Consider the following 22,017-nt stretch of genomic DNA (forward strand, 5'->3'; position numbering starts at 1 on the left):
AAAAAGAAAAAAACGAAAAGAAAGATTTGCAAAAAAATTTTCATATACATGATTAAGTTTTCTGCTAAGTATGATGGAACAAGATAGTACACGCTTATATAAAATTTATATAAGTAAAAAAAAACCTAATACCAATTTTTCCTATCCACTCTATTATATTAGCTTGATTCCTCTTATATTATATCTATTCTCAACACTGAGAAAATGTTAAAGTTCAGCATGTTTTAAACGAGAGAAAAATTTCTAAGGATTCTTGACATTTATCTCCGACGTCGTGGAACATCGAGGAAAGTAATGCAGTAGAACACCACGCCATAACACACCAATTGACAGCACTTTCACAGAAGTTACGAAATGTCTGATTCGCTTAATGCCTAATTTGCCATTTGCTGTTCACGCAGACGATCCATTGGATTGTCTCCTCGCGTAGTTAGTGGATAAAACTTTAAACAAATTCCGGTATTGTATCGAATCTTGCGTAATTGTCGGGAGGAAACTTTCTATTTTTCTCTGTTATTTGTCACTCGCGATCGTGACAATTATAAAACCGTAAAACATGTGCGTATCAACACATTCGTAACCGTTTTCGGAAAGTTCGTGATTCGATCGTTGTTGTCACTTGGTTCTTCCACTACACAACATTTGCGGACTATATTGTAAATATCGTATGTGTCCGATATTTACATCGTGCATATCCCAGGATACCTTCGACCACTCTCTCGCGAAAGATCGTCGCATTTGTGTATTACGATAAGCGAGAACCTCGGGCAGGGAAAAAAAATATCACGCACACCATAAGAGAAAAGCGAGATCCAACGCGAAGAGTAAAAAAGAATGCGAATAAATCGCGTCAGGACGCAGCATGAGATTCGACGACGACAACGACATACCTCCGCTATAGATCCTAAATTGAATAAACGTCGCAAAAATATTACGTATCTGGATACGTAATATTTTTGCGACGAATAGATAGGAAGAATAGATGGTGACGCGAATGCGAGATTATCTTAAAGGAATTTGTCTGCTTTCAGGCCTTTCCTTTTTTCTCGTGATTTTTCAAAACGAGAAGTTTGCGATCGGTTTTAGTTTGGTTCCTGAATTTGAAAATTTGGATTTTGCAAAGTTCAATACTAGAAATAATTGTAGTAATAATCTTTGTTCGCAGTCCTTACTTCATAATCACAAGAACCACCGCTGATTTCCTGAACGTGACGGCTAGTATCGCACACCCTGTATACACCGTATGCGTATAGTGCGCGTGTGTTAGTTATCGGACCGATTATTCGTTCTCTATGGTTTCCTCTCTTTTTTCTCTTGTACCAGCTGTCATGGGCGGCAACGATATCCGACCAGTCATCGAGGCAGACTTTACGCCCGCGGTGAAACCGGTGCGGGCACGATATCAAATTGAATGAAATGCACTGTGCACTGTAGACTGATCCTATCGGAAGTTCCGCGGACGCGGATGATTCGCCTCACTCGTTGTTATGTTCGCCCGATGATCAGCGCTATCGATTATCTGGACAACGGGCAACGAGATTTTCGGAGACAGCGATGAGAGATGACAGCGGTTCAAACGCAGTTGAACGCATAATTGTTCTCGGCTTTTCTCTTCCCCTATTCCCTTCTTCTTTCCTTTCGAATTCGTACTACGAGATTTCCATTCGAGTCAACTTCTTTAAAGAACAAAAATTCATTTCCGATCGGATTTTACAGAACGAAGCTCTGAGACTTGCAGGGAAACTTAATTCGATCTCTTTTATCGATGACGACAACGATGGAATTTTCACTGACTGATCGGGAAAGATTTCATCTTCTCAATGTATTATTTTAGTTTCAACTACGTTTAATTAATGTTCGATACAATGTTTGATTCGGTGTAAAATATAAATTGGCACCGAGTTTCGAAATACGAGCCGTAATTTCCATATAATACGATCATTTTATAGGTGCCGAATCCATTATCGATAGTGGCATGCAAATTGACCGAAATAGGTAAAGTTTATTTTCTGGATTACAAAAACAAATATGAATGAAAAAAAAAGTTAAAAATTAAACCAAATGACAATTAATTAGCAAAATTGTGAACATTAATTTCTATGTAATTTGTCGCTCATCTATAATAAAAAAATTAACAATTGATAATTGTTTGTACGTTAAAAAAATAATATTTGAGGCAATACTTGAGACTGATAGCAATTTTAAAATATACAAATTAGACCAAGAAGAATTCTTACTTTAATATTTTGACAACAAACTGTCTTTTATCTTTTTCTTTATCTTCATCTTATTTTTTATTTTTATTTTATCGTCATCTTATTCTTTGTTATTTGCCTTTATCTTTATTTCTATCTTTATATTTATATTTTTATTTTTCTTTAATTTTATCATTATCTTCATATTTATATTTATCTTTAACTTTATATAACTTTATTACCTTTATATAACCTTATTTTTTATCTCTAACCTTTATCTTTATTTCCATCTTCATTTATATTTTTATCTTTATACAAAAAACTCTACCGATTAAGTCAATCATAAGTTAGGGCACTATTATAGTAATATATTCTTGATAATAAATAAAGTAAAAAAGTCTAATACTATTTTTTTCTTTCGACGAATAGTTTGCGAGATATCGTAAATTAAATGTTGAAAAAGTTACCAAGTTTTCCTTAAATATCTCAAAAAATATTAGGCAAATAAAAAAATGTTTCAGATAAAAGTTGTTAAAATTAATTGGTAAAAAGATAAGGTATAATAAAAAATTGGGCTTTCTATTTAAAAAAATTAAGTTGACTTTCAACTGACCTTGAAAATGTCCTTTAAATAAAAAACTGATAATACCATTCTCTTTTCCCTTCGAAATCATGGAACACGTGTTTTTGTTTTTTTTAATATGTTTTATAATTTTCGAGATTTTTTACCTGGTACGTTTGAAATTTAGCACTCTGTATGTTACAGTAACTTTTTCTACTGATTAATTTACGTCATGTTTTATATTTCTCACGATTTACACTTCATTTTTCCTTCACGAAATTAAATCGAGAACTACTTATTTGTGTTGCAGCTGTCTGGATTAGTAGTAGGTGGAATTGGTATCTGGACAGTAGTATCGAAGCACAGCTACGTGTCTCTGATGTCCACCTCGACGTATCCCACTTTGGCTTACGCTCTGATCGTAGCAGGTGTATTGGCTGTCATCGGTAGCTGGCTTGGGTGCGGCGGTGTAACCTCGGAAAATCGATGTATCCTCCTTATAGTAAGTTCTACTCACATATCATCACTCCTCTTTGTATATGGGGCATTCTCTGTCAAATTTGACACTCCCTTTGTCCACAAATTGAAGCAACAAAAAAAACAAAAAAAACCTGGGCTCATTTTGAAGCTATGGATGTGTACTTTCATTTAAACCGTGGCCTTTTCAGAAAACCAATATGACAATTCCAATATGGCGGCTTGAAGTCGGAAAAAATAATAGGAAATTTATTATTACCTGATTATATCTTTCATATCAGGTAAAATTCATAAAATAAAATGGTTTCTGAGAGTTTTCGAAGATGCTTTTTCCAAATCAATGATTGGATTTTTCATTTAACCTCTTATAAAAGTTAAAAATAAGAGTTGGGTGTTAATTTTCCAAGTTTTCGTGCGCTCAATGCCATTGGTGAGAAAAAAATATCTCAGAGCTATCTGAGTATATTCTTCCACAAACCGATCATTCATCAGTATTTCGTCCCCTAGAAGGGTTAGAAATAAGGATTGAGGTGAATTTTTAAAAGAATTTCGTACACGTAATGCCATTCGTTGGTAGGGAAAAAATATTTCAAAGCTATTAAAATGTATTCTTCGAGAAACCAATGTTCTTTCAGCAAATTGCTTTCTAAGAGGGTTGAAAATAAGGGTTGGCGAAGATTTATACAGATTTTTGTGCTCTTAATGCGATTCGTTGGAATAAACAGAATATTTCTGGGCTTTATGAAAAGATTTCGAAAGGAGCCAATGTTTCTCCAGCATTTTACCCTCTGAGAAGAAGAAAATTAGGGGTTGGGGCTGACTACTGGTTGGTTTTGTGCACTCGATGCCAATCGTTGGAAAGAACAAAATATTATCGGAGCTTGATCGGGGGATTTCCCTTGAAGCTGATGTTCCTTCAGATTGTACCCCTCTAAAAAATGTGAAATCAGAGATTAGGACAGTTTGTTTTGGTTTTCGTGAATCGTAGACCTTATCTGAAGAGACATTATGCTTGAAATAATAAAATTTGAGACTTGGTGCGTAAAAGTAGAGAATAGACCTATTGAAAATCTATTTTCAATATAAAAAATGGGATTTCTGCTTTCTTTCTCTTCAAGAATTATTTTAGTTGAGAGAGATCATATAAAATTTTTCGTTCATTTCGAATTTTCCAAAGAAAATTGTGTACCGTGAGTAACATTAGAAAATCGTTTGATTAATAATAATATTTTGTTCTCTCCAACGATTGGCATCGAGTGCACAAAACCAACCAGTAGTCAGCCCCAACCCCTAATTTTCTTCTTTTCAGAGGGTAAAATGCTGGAGAAACATTGGCTCCTTTCGAAATCTTTTCATAAAGCCCAGAAATATTCTGTTTATTCCAACAAATCGCATTAAGAGCACAAAAATCTGTATAAATATTCGCCAACCCTTATTTTCAACCCTCTTAGAAAGCAATTTGCTGAAAGAACATTGGTTTCTCGAAGAATACATTTTAATAGCTTTGAAATATTTTTTCCCTATCAACGAATGGCATTACGTGTACAAAATTCTTTTAAAAATTCACCTCAATCCTTATTTCTAACCCTTCTAGGAGACGAAATACTGATGAATGATCGGTTTGTGGAAGAATATACTCAGATAGCTCTGAGATATTTTTTTCTCACCAATGGCATTGAGCGCACGAAAACTTGGAAAATTAACACCCAACTCTTATTTTTAACTTTTATAAGAGGTTAAATGAAAAATCCAATCATTGATTTGGAAAAAGCATCTTCGAAAACTCTCAGAAACCATTTTATTTTATGAATTTTACCTGATATGAAAGATATAATCAGGTAATAATAAATTTCCTATTATTTTTTCCGACTTCAAGCCGCCATATTGGAACTTAATTATACGCTAAATATTTACTTTATTTTAAAACTTCTTCAATGACAGGGAATTACAAAAAAAGTAAAATTATGACTTAAGAAAACATGCATGAAAACGTTGGCAAATCCGATTATATTAAAACTTTTTGATGACAACTTTACCGATAATTGCTACATTTGTAGTATATCATTGTATTAAACGTCATTGACTCGACGTCTTTTTGTTTAAATTCTGAATCTATTAAATAATTTGCATGATAATTCACAGAAGTAATTCAAAAATTAATATATATATAATATATATATATATATATATAAAATATTAAAATAACATAACTGTCATTTGTATCATATGTCTTCATCAACATTGTTTCAGAATTGATTTTCAAGCACGAATTACTTTTTGTATGTGTCTTCGTGGTATTATCATTGAAAATAATTAATTTTTGTTGCTGGTCTTTTTTCCGACGAAACTATTTCCTTCAGACATTAGCCAAATGAATAGACATAACTTCTACTATTCGTCAAATGAAAATCCCCGTTGGCAAGATGTTCTATTTCAATATTAGTCACTAAATATATGATGCGGAATTATTGAAAACGATGTGATTGGAACCATACTTCTTCGAACAGTCTTTAACAAATATTCCTCATGCTGACTTTTTAATAAATGTTCTCCTCACGCTTCTAAAAAATATTCCATTTGACATCAGAATTAAAATATGGCCCGAGGATGATGGTACCTCAGTATATTTTGCTAGAAATACACGTATGTTATTGGACCAAAAATTTGGAAATAAATGGATTGGACGCAGCAAACTTATTTTGTGTCCACCTCGATTATTAAATGTATCTCGATTATTATATCTATATATTAGATTTCTTTTTATGGGGCTACATAAAATATAAAATGATAGATAGTACTTCTACAGTAAAAAAAGATATAAAAATAAGAATATGTAGATCATTCCATTAATGTTATCAAATATCTAAAACAATATTTACGCAAACGTGTATTAAAAGTCCGTATGGACACTATTTTGAATATTTAATAAAATGATTTTTAAACCAGAATACATTTGCTTTGGTTTTAAATTCAGTTATTTTGATATCCAACGTTGCCCCGAAATCACCCTGAAAATATATTCTTTTTAATAACTTTTTTATAATGCAAAATAAAAATAAATATTTTAAATAAATGTTATTAATTTTTATAAGAGCTATCCGAATCAAAAAAATTATATCCTGTTCCATTAAAAAGAAATGAGGGTTGCTTCTTTAAAAACTCTTTACAAAAATCTTTTTGTCAAACAGTCAAACAGTCAATCTCCATATGTCCCATTTAATGTAAAAAAAATCAAACTCATATCTCCAGTGGTTTCAGAGAAAACAGCTTATAACAAGTTAACAGCTTATAACAAGTTTAGTCCACCTTATATGTTAAATACTCGATTGAACTCGCAATATAACTAAACAAAGGATAATATTTATACAAATGCAAAATTAATATTTCTTTACTTTCGATTTTGATCTTGGTCTATATTCATATAATAATATATAAAACATGTATAAATAGTGTATAAGACATAAAGTGAAATCAATCAAATATTAGTGACTAGAATAATATAAATCTACTACTACTAGAATAATCTAAACCAAGTAACCGAACGTGTGTAATTCAATGAAAATTACAGCTCAATATATAAAGCTACTAAACAGACTTTATATTAACTAACATACAGTACATACCATTGAGACATCGGTTAGTTTTTAACATAATTTAATTGTTCACCTCTTTTCAAATTACAATTCTACACCAAAAGATGGAAAGAATATTTATTGTAAACGTTCATAAATCGATTACCGTCGATATGAATGAAACGTGACGCCTCTCTCCGATATTTCCACTGCACGCTGATTATCATATTGCGCACTCGTCCCGATATTCTGCGCGTCCTGATTAATAATGATTCACGAACGCTATAAATAACACGAGCTTCTCCACCGAGACTTCAAGAGAATTTATTTACGCTGGTTATCATTAATATCGTTCGTGGGTAGTCTCAAGAAGAAGTTCGTTCAAAGTAGCCTGAGCATGCTCCACGAGAAGTCGAGTCGAGTTCTTTACCTACGAGCTCAAACATTCCTTTGACTTAGCCGAGCGGTTTGAACATTATTGCTCGGGGCAGTCCAGTCTTTGTTGAGAGTTAGTTACGTGACCAGCAGTAGAAGCAAGATGATATCAAAGTGAAGGCAGATAAGTTGTATATAATTAAAAACTGTTGCTCAAAATGAATATAATCGATATCCATATGAAAAATATATCTATCCTGATGTATAACGTGTACATACGTTTACCGCTTAAGTTATAGCAAATAAAAATCGCAATATCATTCTACTGCTTAGAACTTTCATTTTTGTGATAAAACTTATGTTTAGGGCACACACACAAGAGGGGGCGCACTTCCATTGACTTTGTCTTTCACATATATTATAAAGATCATCTTCCTAAGTAACAATCAAAAAGTTTTAGCCGTCGCTTGTTGTTTATTATTGATCAAAAAGTTGTTGACGAAAAAGTTGCATAAAGGGACCATCGCTTTTTAATATTTTATGAAAGTTCTTTATAAAAAATCGATGAGTATATGGAAATAATACATGTATATATATATATATATATATATATATATATATATATATTGTAGTGTACACACAGTGTACTGTATACACAGTGTATGTATTAGGAGGTTGAATTAGTTCTGGTCCCTAGCAATAAATGGCTTTAGTAACAAGTTAATGGTTAATACAAATGTTGAAATTCGGCAACACTGAAAGATTTGATATTTCTCTATGGCATATGACAGTTTGCGCGCTATTTTTACTGCGCTCACTGTTTATATACATCTAAAATAGATCGTACAAAATTGCATTTTCGACATTCATTACTTTTTTTGCTTGATTTGAAAAAATCGGCAACTGAAGCTCATGAAATGCTTATAACTTATGGTGATCAAGTTGCATTGTATTCCAACTGTAAATTTTGGTTTCAACGATTCAAAAATATTGGTCAACCAAAAAGATCGAAAATTCTGAATTGCAAGCATTATTGAATAAAAACCCCTCAAACGGAAAAACAATTAGCTGAACAACTCAATGTCGATAAATCAACAATTTTTAAACGCCTATGCGCCATAGGAAAATTTCAAAAGGAAGGCAAATGCGTTCCAAATGAATTGACAAAAAGTATTATTACAATGTTTGAATATCGCCGTGTTTTTGCTTACTAGACAGAAAAAAGAACTTTTTGTGGCGAATTGTAACTGGAGATGAAAAATGAATTTATTTTGATAATCCAAAGCGGAAATAATCATGGGTTGATCCAGACAACCATCAACATCGACACCAAAACGGAATATTTATGATCATGAAGCAATGCTCCGTATTTGGTGGAATATGAAAGGTGTGGTGTACTATGAACTTCTAAAACCAAATGAAACAGTTACAGGGGAGCAATACCAGCAACAACTGAACAAATTGAATGATGAATTGATGTAAAAAAGGTCAACAATAGCCAGCAATAGACGCAAAGTAATTCTTTTGCACAATAATGCTCGTCCACATGTTGCTTCAATCGTTAAATAAACATTGTTAGCTCTAATGGGAAATCCTTCCGCACCTGTAGCGTACTCTCCAAACCTAACACCATCTGATTGCCATCTATTCCGATCGATGCAACAAACTTTGGCAAATATGCATTTCAATAATTATGAGAATGTAAAAATGGGTATTTGATTGGGTTACTTTGAAAAATAGATCGTTTTATCATCGGGGAATCGCTAGATTGCCAGAAATATGGGACAAAGTCACAGCTAATAACGGAAAATATTTTGATAGATGTAAATTTAACCATTTCTTTAAAATAAAAATAAAAAAATTGACAAAATAAGACCAGAATTAATTCAACTTCCTAATAGTAACTAATCGATCAATAACATACGTTATCGAAGAACCCAAGACAGAATAAGTTATGTTGTTTGCTGAATATTTATATATAACACATATTACATATTTACATTTTCAATATACACGGTGTCGGAAAACGATGGTCTATTTATAAAACGTTTTTTGCTAACAACTTTTTAAGAAACAATAAGCGACAGCTAAAACTTTTTGATTATTCAAAAGAATGGTTCTTATAGTACTATATATAAAAGACAAGGTAATTTCAAATGCCTTCTCTAAATAGAAATGTTATTCTTTTTTGTAATTATTCAAAATATCCACAGATATTTTTAACCTTTGCGCTCCGCTAATTTTTATGCGATATTATAAGTAAGTTTATAAAATTAAATCTATCTTTTTGTACAAAATGATATATGCATATAAAATAATATATGTATATGCGCGGGAGAATGCTTCTTTTCCTACACTTTCTGTACAAAAGTGTACAAACTTTCTGGTACAAAACAAAACCACTTTCTGTAAAAGATTTAAAGCTACTCGTTCCTGCTCACTTCTAAGAAAGCAGACTGCTTCTTTTATCATAGTAACCTCTATTTTTTTTATATTTCACACTATTTGATAATAAAGATGAACTATATTTCTGTAAAGCACCTCTACTTCCGATGCAACGCAGATTCAGTAAAAATGCCGAATAAGGGACCCCGCTCCTATGACCACTCCCTTGACCTTGACATATATTCAAGGACACCTTCCTGAGTAACGTGCAAAAGGTTTTACCCGTCGCTCGTTGTTTGTTAAAAAGTTATTAGCAAAAAAAGTTTGGTTTATGTGTAAGTTGCAAGTGCGTTTAGCACGGTGCGCTACGCGCGCCTCCTGCCCCACCTCCAGTCCTACCCCCAGCTCCACCTCCGCCCCTCCCCCGCTCCTTCCCCGCTCCACCCCCGTCCTTCTCCCACTTCCTCCCCTCTGTGCTAAATGCACTTGCAACTTATTACTTTATCTTTATAAGAAAAAGTTGGAAATGGAAGTAAGGTTAGATTAGATTACGTTATATTGTAGTTCGACCTATTTCTGTTCGTGCTGTGAACGAATTCGTAAACATTTGTTTTGAAACGTCTAGAGGTTGTTGCTGTTGTTCTTAGCGTTTGGGTAATATAGCTTGTTCAGTTATTGGAATGTCTTTATATAGTGAGCATTGTGTAACGAATATTTCCAAAATGCAATTATACGAGTTTATTAATGTTACATGCAATTTCGACTCCATGTGGAATTATTTATGTGAAAAGAAAGTTGTTCGCAGTAGAATATTATGTCCTAAGTGTAAAAACGAATTGAAATTACCGAATAGTGCAGAAAATCGTATTTTTCACTATCTCATAAATATTATAAAGTTGTCAATGGTCGGAAACGATAAAAGATCACTTGTAACTTCAAAATTAGTGCATTTCACGAGACATGGTTTGAACGTGCACATACGGATTTAGTAAAAATTTGTCGCTTCATTGCTTATTTTCTTTATATGTCACCACTACGTAATAGATTTTTAATAAATGAGTTACAAATTAACAATCATTCGGTTGTAGACTGGACAAATTTCTGACGAGAAGTAAGAACAATTTTTATAATTTAAACATCAACGTTACATTTGTAATATGTTGTATTTGCAATTTTCTTCTATTGTAATTATATCCAGATAACACAATATTCTATAAATATTCAATGCTGCATCCAATATGCTGTTATAAGAATATTCTCAACGAAATCATGTATAAATGTTAATAGAATATTTTTATTTTATAGAATAGTCTATAAATCTACTTAAAATATTATAAAACTCGTCGGTAGAAATATTATATTAATATTCCATAAATGTTCACTGAATATAACAAAACTAGTCAGAGTAACTAATTCAAACGAGCACGCCACTCTTGGTCTGTCTTTCTCAGCTGCACTGTTACACTGGTGCGTGTAACAGTATAGCTGAAAAGAACAGACCAATAGAGAGCGTAGTACGAGGAACGATATAATAAACAACATTTGACAGCCCGCTGTGACTAAAGTTAGTCTGATGTTATATTTATATCTTATGCATTTTTTTTGTTTTCCTGCAATAAAAATATACTTGTATTTTTTTGTAGAATAATAAAAGCATGATTTGTATATCATATTGTGTGAAAAATATCAAGGCACCACCACCACATACACATTGCACAATCATTTTTAGAGGTTAAACAAAAATTGCACCAAAATAAATGGCAATACCCTTAGGAAAAATTACTTTAAATTTTCAAATTACTTATAGTTAACTGTAAGTAATTTATAGTTAACTATAAATAACTTTAAGTTAATTGGAACATCTTAAGTAATTTTTCCTAAGGGTACTGTTTTGCAAACGACTGTACAATTTAGATAATTTGTCTTTCAAACATTCTATGACCATTCTATGAACATTTTTGACATAGTATCAATAATCTTCTTTGGATATTATTTGAATATATTACTGCATGTTCTCTTCACTTATATAAAATATTAAAACTAGTCTCATTTTAACATTCTATATATATGCATAAAATATTTTTTTAATCTTATCGGTATATTGTACGAATATTCTAATGTTCTCGAAAAATTTATATAATTTATATAATTTATAGAATATATTTGTGTTATCTGAATAGTTATTTCAACAATAGCTAGTGAAAAATCAAACGTCAATTGGTAGACCACATAAAATTATAGAATTGGATGAAGTCAAAGTTGGAAAACGAAAATATAACAAAGGACGGATATTTTAAGGACAGTGAATTTTTGGTGGCATACAACGAGGAACGAATAAAATTTTTATAGTGCCGGTACCAAATCGATGTACTGAAACTTTGGTTCCTATTATAGAAAAATACGTTGCAGCAGGATCTGTAATTCGCACAGACAATTGACGTGCATATGATGTTTTGCGTCATCATAAAAATTATACACACAAAACAGTTAATTATTCAATTAATTTTGTTGATTCAATAACTGAAACTCATATACAGAACATTGAAAGACTGTGGAAAGAAATGCGAGCGAATATTCCTCGCTATGGTCTGCGTGATTATCATTTCGAACATTATCTAGTCGAGTTTTTCTTTAAAAGAATATATAATTTCGATGATCGTATTAATATATTTTTTGATATTATGAGCAATATATATCCACTAGATACATTAAATGTTTAAATAAAATTATTTAATTCTGCTAAAAAATTCGTGCACAATGTAACGTAACCTAATCTAACCTAACTTTCATTTCCAACTTTTTCCCATAGAGATAAGGTAGTAAGATACAAGTACGTTTAGCACAGGGGGAGGGATTGGCGAGGAACGGGGGAGGGGCGGGGGCGGGAGACGCACGTAGCGCGCCGTGCAAAACGCACTTCCAACTTCCACGTTTATGAAAGATTTTAGCAATAACTTTTTAACGAACAACGAGCGATGGCTAAAACTTTTTGCACGTTACTCAGAAAGGTGCTTGACAACATATGTCAAGGTCATAGAAGCGGGGTCCTCTATTCGGCATTTTTACCAACATTCTATTCAAACAATAAATTAGTTTAAAAAAAATAACAATACATCAAATAATAGTGTATTCTTTATCAAATAATATGATGTAATTCAACAAAATAACGAAATATTTCTTAAATATAAATAATATTCCGTTCAAAACTAATATTTACGTAAATTTATGCTTCAATGCAACAAATTCAAGATAAACAAATAACAATATTGGATCCAAAGAATTCTTTTCCTTCTGGCAAAAAAGAAGGACAATCATGCAATCATGGAAAAATTATCCAATGTTGTTTTAATAGATCCTAATTTCTTTTGTTCTGATCTGTTCCTATTTATTAGTATGTCTTCGTGGTGATGGCGGTTCTGGTGCTGGAAGCTGGAGTTGGTGCTCTGGCGCGTCTCTACGAAGAGCAGGTCGGTCCTGAATTGAAGATGAATCTAAACCGTACTTTCCTCGAGAACTATTCCGTGCGATCCAAGGAAACTGCAGCGATTGACCAAATGCAGAAAGAAGTAAGTGTTCTTATTGGGCAAAATCTCTTATCTATTGCTCAAAATGAATGATACAACCATTGTAAAACTTTTCGTTTCTTTGCATCGTCGCGTGATGTTTTGTTATTTGTTCTTTGGTGCTATTTTATTCTCTATTCTAAGTGGAACATAGATAGCATCGTGTGAATATTTAGTTTAGTTCGGGCACTTTCGTTCTTAGCTCATAACTCCTCGTACGTTCACGTTCGTTTTTCCTCCCTTACCCGACACGATTAACAAGAAAGAACAGAGGATTATCAGTTACAGAAATATAAATATTTGAACAGAAAATAAGTGTGCTCATTTGGACTCCGGATTAAGTATGCAGAAATTCATTATCAGATGGTTTCTCAGTGTGGTTGATTAATAGCACAATAAAAAATTCCACACAATCATAATACACACACAACCAGTAATACAAAAAGGGGCTACCGGATATTCGTCAACTAAATAGAACATACTAGAAATTTCACCAAAAGTTGTAAAGGGGACTAGATAGGTTTATATAACGGATAAAATAACCATATTTTGTTTCTATATTTGTTATAAAAAAACATTGAATAAAGAATCATACACACACACACACACATACACACAAAAGATTTCTTTTACAACAGTGATATGTGTTGCTGAAACAGTCGATTACTTGAAACTCCAAAATATTGAATTAATGTCTCATTGTCCTTATATATCCTTATATGTCCTGATTTATGATCTATGACTTATTATAATTTATCATTATGACTTCTTCCTGTTCCCTATAGTAAAAAATAAAATGCATGGTCAGCGTTTTACAACGTCTAAAGAGGTTGTTGAAGCATATAAATGCATGGTTTGGCTATATCTCGCTTTGAATGGAAAAAGTGTTTCAAAAACTGGTTTGGGCGTATACAAAGATGCATAAATGTTAAAGAGGAATATTTTGAAAAACAGTAAAACTATTTGTTTAAATTTTTCTGTATTTTTTCTCATACATTCCCGAAACTTTTGCAGCAACTTACGTATTCAATATACAAGGGGCCCATAACTCAGTTCGTAGAAACGTAGTGCGAATTAAGACTTAAAAAATAAAAGTCCCATATCATTTTGCGATATTCGCAACAGTTATTGAATTATTAATAACAGGAATCTGACGAGTAAGCGCGCGCCAAGATGAATGATTAGAAAAGCGTTGCAGCTGCTTGGGCCGGTCGATTCAACAACTGTTGACGGCGTGCAGTGAGACGGAGTAACGAGTTAAGACACGAATAGCAGCGCGTTGTCCTTCTTCTTACCGCGCAGTGGCAATTGTTACTGGCTGGATCAACTGGGCCGCACTGTGGGCCAAACGACTGCAACGCTTCTGCAATCATCCATCTTGGCTCTCTCAGATTTCTGTCATTAGTAACTCGATAACTATGCGAATATCGTAAAACAGTATGGGATTTTTATGTTTGTTTTTATCCGCAATGTCTCCACTAATTCCCCGTATTGAGATGTGGGACATTCTATACAGGCTATCCCATTTTAGAAAACGCACCTCGATCATTCTTCAACGAAGCATTTTTAGCAAAAATGTTTTGGACAAAAGTAGTATGATTTCAAGGAGAAATATATAAAAATAACTATACTATTTTATTTACAAATGGCACTACTTTCGAGATATTCACTGATCATTACTTTTCTTAAATGGAAACCCCAATTTTTTATTACACCACTTTTTTCTACCAATTAATTTAAACCACTTTTGTCTGAAATATTTTTCTATTTACCTAATATTTTTTGAGATATTTAAGAAAAACTTGATAACTTTTTCAATATTTAACTTATGATATCTCGCTAACTATTTGTTGGAAGAAAAAGTGGTACTAGACTTTTCTGCTCTATTTAGTCTCAAGAATATATTGTTACAATAGTGCCCCGATTTTTCTTAATTCGATGATTTTGAAATTTCCAAAAGTCAATAAGTTAACAAAAGTCAGGGCGCTATTGTAACAATGTATTCTTGAGACTAAATAAAGCAACAAAGTCTAGTACTACTTCTTGAGAATGCTTTTCTTGAGATTGCTACGACATTAAATATATCCCACACAAGCGTAGAAAAGCATTTACGCCAGCAGGGATATGTTTCTCGGCTTAATGTTTGGATGCCGCGTCAATTAACCGAGGCTAACTTGACCACACGCATATCCATCTGCGATTTGCTACGGAAACGCCAAGAAAATGACCCATTTTTTAAACAAATCGTGACGGGTGATGAAAAATGGGTCGTCTACGATAATGCAATGCGTAAAAGATCATGGGGGCGCAGCAGCGAGCCACCGCAAACAACCTCGAAGGCGGGATTGCATCCGAAGAAAATAATGCTCTCCGTATAGTGGGATTTCAAGGGTGCCATCTATTACGAAATGTTACCGTCAGGCAAAACGATTGATTCAACTGTATACTGTTCGCAATTGACGAAATTGAACCAAGCAATCCGCACAAAACGTCCAGAATTGGCAAATCGCAAGGATGTCGTCTTCCATCACGACAACGCCAGACCTCATACGTCATTGACCACTCGGAACAAATTGCTTCAGCTTGGCTGGGATATTTTGCCTCATCTTCCGTATTCACCGGATCTTGCCCCTTCTGATTATCATTTATTCCGGTCGCTGCAGAACGGTCACTCTATGAACGGGAAAACCTTCAAGGATGAAGAGGCCGTTAAAAACTACCTGGATTGGTTTTTCGCCGAAAAGCCCCAGACGTTTTACGAACGCGGCATAATGAAGTTGGAAGTAGGTGAAAAGATGGCTAGAGGTCATCGATAAAGATGGCCAATATATAATTGATTAAAATCTTATCTTGTGTATCAAAAAATTGTGTTTTATTCTACTCTAAAAAACCAAACGAACTTATTTGCCAACCCAATATTCAATTCTCAACAAGTTGTGGAAAACGCCTTCCGCAATTTTATCGCCACCCGCTGTTCAGGCTTCTTCTCTACTGACATAAATAAGTTACCGATAAGATAACAAAACTATATCGATAATTCAAGCGCATACTTTGATTAATTGTACTATTTCTAGTTTAAGATATAATAAACTAAACTTTTGATTCGAAATTAGACATTTCATATTTAATGACCTAATAATAAAAGAAAGTTAACAAATCAATGCGTACGTCGCTGTAAGACAATTTCTGTAAACGCGAACTCATCAAAAGTAATTGAAATTCAATTTTCTGCTTCTTATTGTTAATGACGATAGCTATCAATTGATAGCTAGAAGCAGAATAATAACAATTATTTGTATGCCACTCGCATTATAGCTCAGCCTTTTATTGCTTGAGCGCACTGATTCGCTAATCTTCTTTTATGAATATCTCTAAATTTCATGTCATTTCACAAAATGACAAGAGTCTTCGTGCTCAAGTTGACGTGCTTTACCTTCTTGCATGAGTTGGGATGTCTTGCGTCAAACACTTTATACCTAACTTATATACTAAGTAGAAGCCTGTGATGCGATGTAAATTTCGCAGAAAAAAGTCATTACTATTTCATTAAATTTTTCAAGTATAGCATCCTCTTAATGTTTGAAAAAATTATTTGCGCAACGTAGAAAATCGCTTCGTAGAAAAATATTCATAGAAAAATTCACGAGTTGGAAAAAAAGCATTTACCATTAATGGATTAAGAAAATTTCATAAAATTATTTTTACGACCAATCCAGAATCGTAGACAACAGCAAACTGCATGTATTGAGGAAGAATCTTAAATCTACGACGATTCAAAATTTGTAGAGCGCGTCGCTGTATATGTAAAGGATCTGTAGAAGTGTTTATCGCGACTAATGGTTCCGGTGCGCGATGAAACCCGCAGGATTACGTGTGCCTACATTAAAGTTACAATTTAACTTGCTGCCGCCGCCGGAACACGTTTCTCACTTCCATTAATCTGCTCTCTCCTCATTCTCCCTCGTCGTGGTCCTTTCCCTTTCCTATACTCTCTCAATAACTGTGCGACGTCACGGCACGTATAACATATCCCGTCGGCTATATTGTTATTATCGTAGGCGGCTATTATCGTTGTTATCGTCGCTATCATCGTCCTCTTTATTGCCTCGTCCGTGTATATTTTATTGCTGTACATACTAGGACATAACTAGAAAATAAAAAAACTGGCTTATCGTTAACAGCAAATTAATTCAGTTTTGTTTATCAGTTTATTCAGTTTTTTCAGTTTATTCAGTTTTTTCAGTTTATTACCCAGTTAATACAACAACGTTGATTCGACATCGATAAGAGTTGAATTGACGTTGATTCAACGTTTCACCAACCATTTCAATGTCAAATCAACGTTGAATCAACGTTATGGTTCTGACAGGGTTTCCTAGAAACAAATGAGGTATTTTCATCATCCAGAAAATTTATATTTATTATTAACAGTGTCGTCCTGATACGTCCTAAGTTGAAAGTTTGATACTCTACATTAACTTTGTAAAATTAATTACCAATAAACTCAAAGAGCCAATGGATAATCTTGAGATATAACATCTCATATAAAAATTGTCGATGTTGTGTAATGGATCTAACATTGGCTCAATATCAGTAACCAATAATCAAAAACAATTTTATCTCAATATTGGCTAACAAACAAGCTCATTATAAAATATAATATTAAAACACTGCAGATTGCAAGATAAACCAAGTTTCGAAATAGATGGCTTCCATATAAATCCAACATTAGGCTATAAATACTGATAATATATAATCGCAATAACTATTGAATTGCTAGATAAATTATTTACTTGAATTATGTAATAACTTATTTCTATTGAAAAAATTTAGTATTTTAAATTTTAATTTTTATATCCAGTAAATATTTTCTAAAATGAAAATATATTCTTTCTTAATATTATGAATTTAATATTTGTTAGATTTACTTTAACATAAATAACCCAGATTTGTTTTAACAATGAAATGAGCAACTAAAACAAATGAATATAACAAATAAATATGAATCTTTTACTCGAATAAATAATTTACGTAATGAAACTTTATATTTGAAATATATATTTATAAATTTCATTTTTATATTGCGTCTTAAAATAATTATTATAGTCTCCATCAAAAGATGTTTCTTGACGTTGATAATTTCGATAGAATTTGGAAATTTGAAAGACAAAAAAGATAGAAAAGAAAAGCAAAGAATAAGATGATAAAAATTTCAAATGCAAAAGTAATAATTGTAAATTTAAAAGCTCTAATATAATATAAATATAAAAAAAATAAAACATTGCTAAATTAAACATGAGGCTTATAAATCTAAGCAGTATTATCGAAGGTACATACAGATACGTACGAACAATATTTATAGTAAATTCTATCTTTTGTTAAGGGACGCAACCATATATGAGCTTGATAAACATATTAATATATATTACAACTGAAGGAATACATTACTATTGAAGCCAATTTCGTCATGGATTCTGTTTCAGCATCCAATTTGATTCGAATTTTTAATTAACAAGTCTTTATCACTTATTTTATCTTTTTTTATGTCTCATAGCAATTAGAATGTTTTTGATACTACAATGCCTAAAAGAAAAAAGGAAGAAACACACGCGTAAGAAGAGTAGTGCTCCAATTTTCTCAATTTCTTTTATAGATCTTATGACATAGAAAACATTATTATTGAAATTTTCAGTTTAAATGCTGCGGCGCCTTGAGATTTGAAGATTGGCTCGTGAGCGAATGGCACAAAGATGAGGAGGTCCTTAAGAACGGTAGTGTCGTACCTGACAGCTGCTGCAAGACGCCGACTTTACTTTGCGGGAAAAGGGATCATCCTTCCAATATTCAATACACGGTATGTCCTTCAGCTCCTTACGGGCTTCTTCAGCTTTTCTGAACTGATTATCGAATATTATTATCAATATTAGTTCAGGTCAAATGCTATACAAACTACATCTATCCAGCTAATTCTAAAAGAAAATCAATCTTGAGATATTTAAAACATCAACTACTATCAAAAATTATTATGACTCTTTGCCTTTCTCAGATTTTACACGATGTTGACAGTTATTTGCTCGTAAGTATTACTAAACTAATAAGGAATATTCGCGAAATATGCATAATCCTGATTTTAATAAAACATACTTATGAATTAATGAAAATTAAACGATATATATATTTTAATCACCTGAAATTCAAGTTTAGAGGATAAAAATATTCTACAACATTTCATCTTTTTTATCCTATTTTGGTAATGATTGGATGATTGGATGTCCTTACACACAAATATTTTATGGCTTTTTGTATAAAATATTATAACCTACATATTAAACACACACTCAATTGAACTTAAGATTAATTAATATACATTTATTTAATCATTGAATTAATTATATTTTATTAATGTCAAGTTCCCATTAAATTATCTTCAAATATATCAATTTTCATTAATTTTTATTAAATTTCATTAGTCATACATAATAATTTAATTTCAAAGAAATAGTTAAACAATTAATAAAATAGTTTAATTTAATGTGTAATTCTTAATTTAATATTAAATTATTATAGTATAATGTAATTTTTATAGATTTTTATAGACTTATTGAGACGTTAAGACCTTTATGATTTAGCAAAATTTTGAGAGCATATTCAGATATCTAAAATATCAAAAAGTCTACAACAAATCCATTTACATATAATTTTAGCAGATTTCGATAATTACTTTTGTAATTTGAGGAAAACTTGATAATTTTTTCAATATTTAACTTACGATATCTCGCTAACTATTTGTCAAAAGAAAAAGTGGTCTTGCTTTATTTAGTCTCAAGAATATATTGTAACAATAGCACCCTGACTTTTGTTAATTTGATGATTTTGAAATTTCGAAAGATCGATAACAAAAAATAGAGCATTATTGTACCAATATATTTTCGAGATCAAATAGAATAGAAAGGTCTAGTACCATTTTTATCCCGACAAACAGTTAGTGAGATATTGTAAGTTATCCTTAAATATCTCAAAAAATATTAGACAAATAAAAAAATGTTTCAGACAAAAGTTGTTCAAATTAATTGGTGGAAAAAAACGGTGTAATAAAAAATTGAAATTTCTATTTAAGATTTTTATATCGACCTTGATAACGTTTCTCAAGGTCATTCCAAGGTCAAATAATTATCAATATCTGATAACTTTTTGTAAGCCCTACAACTTTTGTTTCAAACATTGTTTTAAACAATAATTATTTTTTGAAATAATTAGCCGTTCTGGAACTTTTGGCAAACCCTGTACACCACAGTTGTACAGTCACAGCATCTGAAGATGAACATAAAATAGTCTTAAATATCACATCGGACTATGCATGTCATCTTTAATATTTTATATAATTTTAATTTCAATTTCAATTTTAATTAATTTACTTTATAAATATGCCAAATTTATTAAAATCAGGAATGAATGCGGATGTTCCTTATAAATAAAAAAAACTCATGCATCAATAGTCGGTTATATAATTTATATTGTATCTAAATTCAAATTTCATTTAAATTTAATAACAATTTTATAATTATTATCAAACGTATTGATATGTGTAAAATAGAATAGCAAAACTTGTCAAAAACCAATCAGATTAGCATCTAGAACGTAAAAGTAAAATACAGTATATAACTGCGAGACACAAACAAACTACAGAAATCACATTGGTCGGAATTCACAAGTCCCTACTTTTAACCTAAATAAAACAGTTTCATTATCCTAAGTGAAACAACAGATTAGAGTTCTGAATTATCAATGAGCTTATCAATAAATCTAAATCTTTCATTTTTTTTCCCCAGGGCTGCATTTATAAGTTCCTGGAGACAACAAAGGACCACCTGATAATTCTAGGCGCCGTTGGACTTGGTCTATCCGTCCTTGAACTTTTCGGCATCGTTCTTGGCTCTTGCCTCTATATAAAGCTCAGACATGACTTTGACGACTGAGAATTGCTTCAATGCCGCGAGGGCAACAACAACGGCCAGTCGTGGTGCAGGTACATGCAAAACAGTCCGGGGACTGTTTGATCGTCGGAGTAGGGGCAGGAGGACGCGCAATTAAAACCGCAGGATCACTTGGATAAAAAGGATCCATTTTTAGCCGCGACTCTTTTTTGCGACTCCGCCTCTTTGCCCTACTCGTTCTCCTTCTTCTCGTATATTTTGAGAAAAATCAGTGAACAAAAATGATAGTAGCGAAAAGAAGAGGATGCTATCTCCGTCAACAGTTTGTCTCGTCTCCTGCGTTCAACAAATGTTCAAAGGAAACAATGATGGATTAAAGATAAAAGAACATAAAAATTGGACTCGATATTTTTAGATCGCGAAACGAAGGAATAAATGTGCATTTTTATTGTTGAATCTGTGCACACTAGGTCAGGTTTAAGATTCATAAGACTCATATCGATAATATGAGTAACAATAATGAGAGCGGTGTCATTACAAGATATATATGTACTCTGATAATATGGTAAATTCTTAATATTTTTTTTCTGATGTCTTTTTTTTCCTTAAATTCTTTAAGAATTTATAGAAAAATTCTATATGAACGATTCTTTGAATTATAGTATAGTATACTGTACAGTACAATATACAAGGTGTCCGGTAATTAGCTGCTAATCCGAAGTATGAGGGTAGATTGGGGCGTATAACTTAGCCAAATCTAAATGAAATGCTTCGTAAAAATTTATATTTCTTCATTAAATATTTGTAAAACTCTCCCTAAAATTTGAATTTAATCAGAGTTATAGTTTCTTAGAAAAAAATTCCTAAATTTACTTTATTTTTAGCGCTCTGAACCATAATGCCCCCTTAAATTTGTGCCGTTTCCATTGCACCGCGATTCTTCGTCTGCTGTGT

The 22,017-nt window shown here is 32.2% G+C and overlaps 1 protein-coding gene across 6 annotated transcripts in view; it reads left to right on the plus strand.

Annotated features, from left to right (window-relative positions):
* LOC105184469 (CD151 antigen) overlaps positions 1-21,619 on the plus strand; it is a 277,736-nt gene extending 256,117 nt beyond the window's left edge. For 4 of the 6 annotated variants that reach the window (XM_025297179.1, XM_025297180.1, XM_025297181.1 and 1 more), the window contains 4 exons: positions 3,068-3,259; positions 12,959-13,132; positions 18,822-18,983; positions 20,959-21,619. In XM_025297179.1, coding sequence (XP_025152964.1) covers positions 3,068-3,259; positions 12,959-13,132; positions 18,822-18,983; positions 20,959-21,105 — 675 coding nt within the window. In that variant the 3' untranslated portion in view covers positions 21,106-21,619. The remainder of the gene's footprint in view (positions 1-3,067; positions 3,260-12,958; positions 13,133-18,821; positions 18,984-20,958) is intronic. The other 2 variants (XM_025297182.1, XM_025297178.1) reach the window with 1 other exon arrangement.
* The last annotated feature ends 398 nt before the right edge of the window (positions 21,620-22,017 follow it).

Source organism: Harpegnathos saltator, unplaced genomic scaffold, assembly GCF_003227715.2.
Source record: "Harpegnathos saltator strain DR-91 unplaced genomic scaffold, Hsal_v8.6 scaffold171, whole genome shotgun sequence".
Classification (NCBI taxonomy): domain Eukaryota; kingdom Metazoa; phylum Arthropoda; class Insecta; order Hymenoptera; family Formicidae; genus Harpegnathos; species Harpegnathos saltator.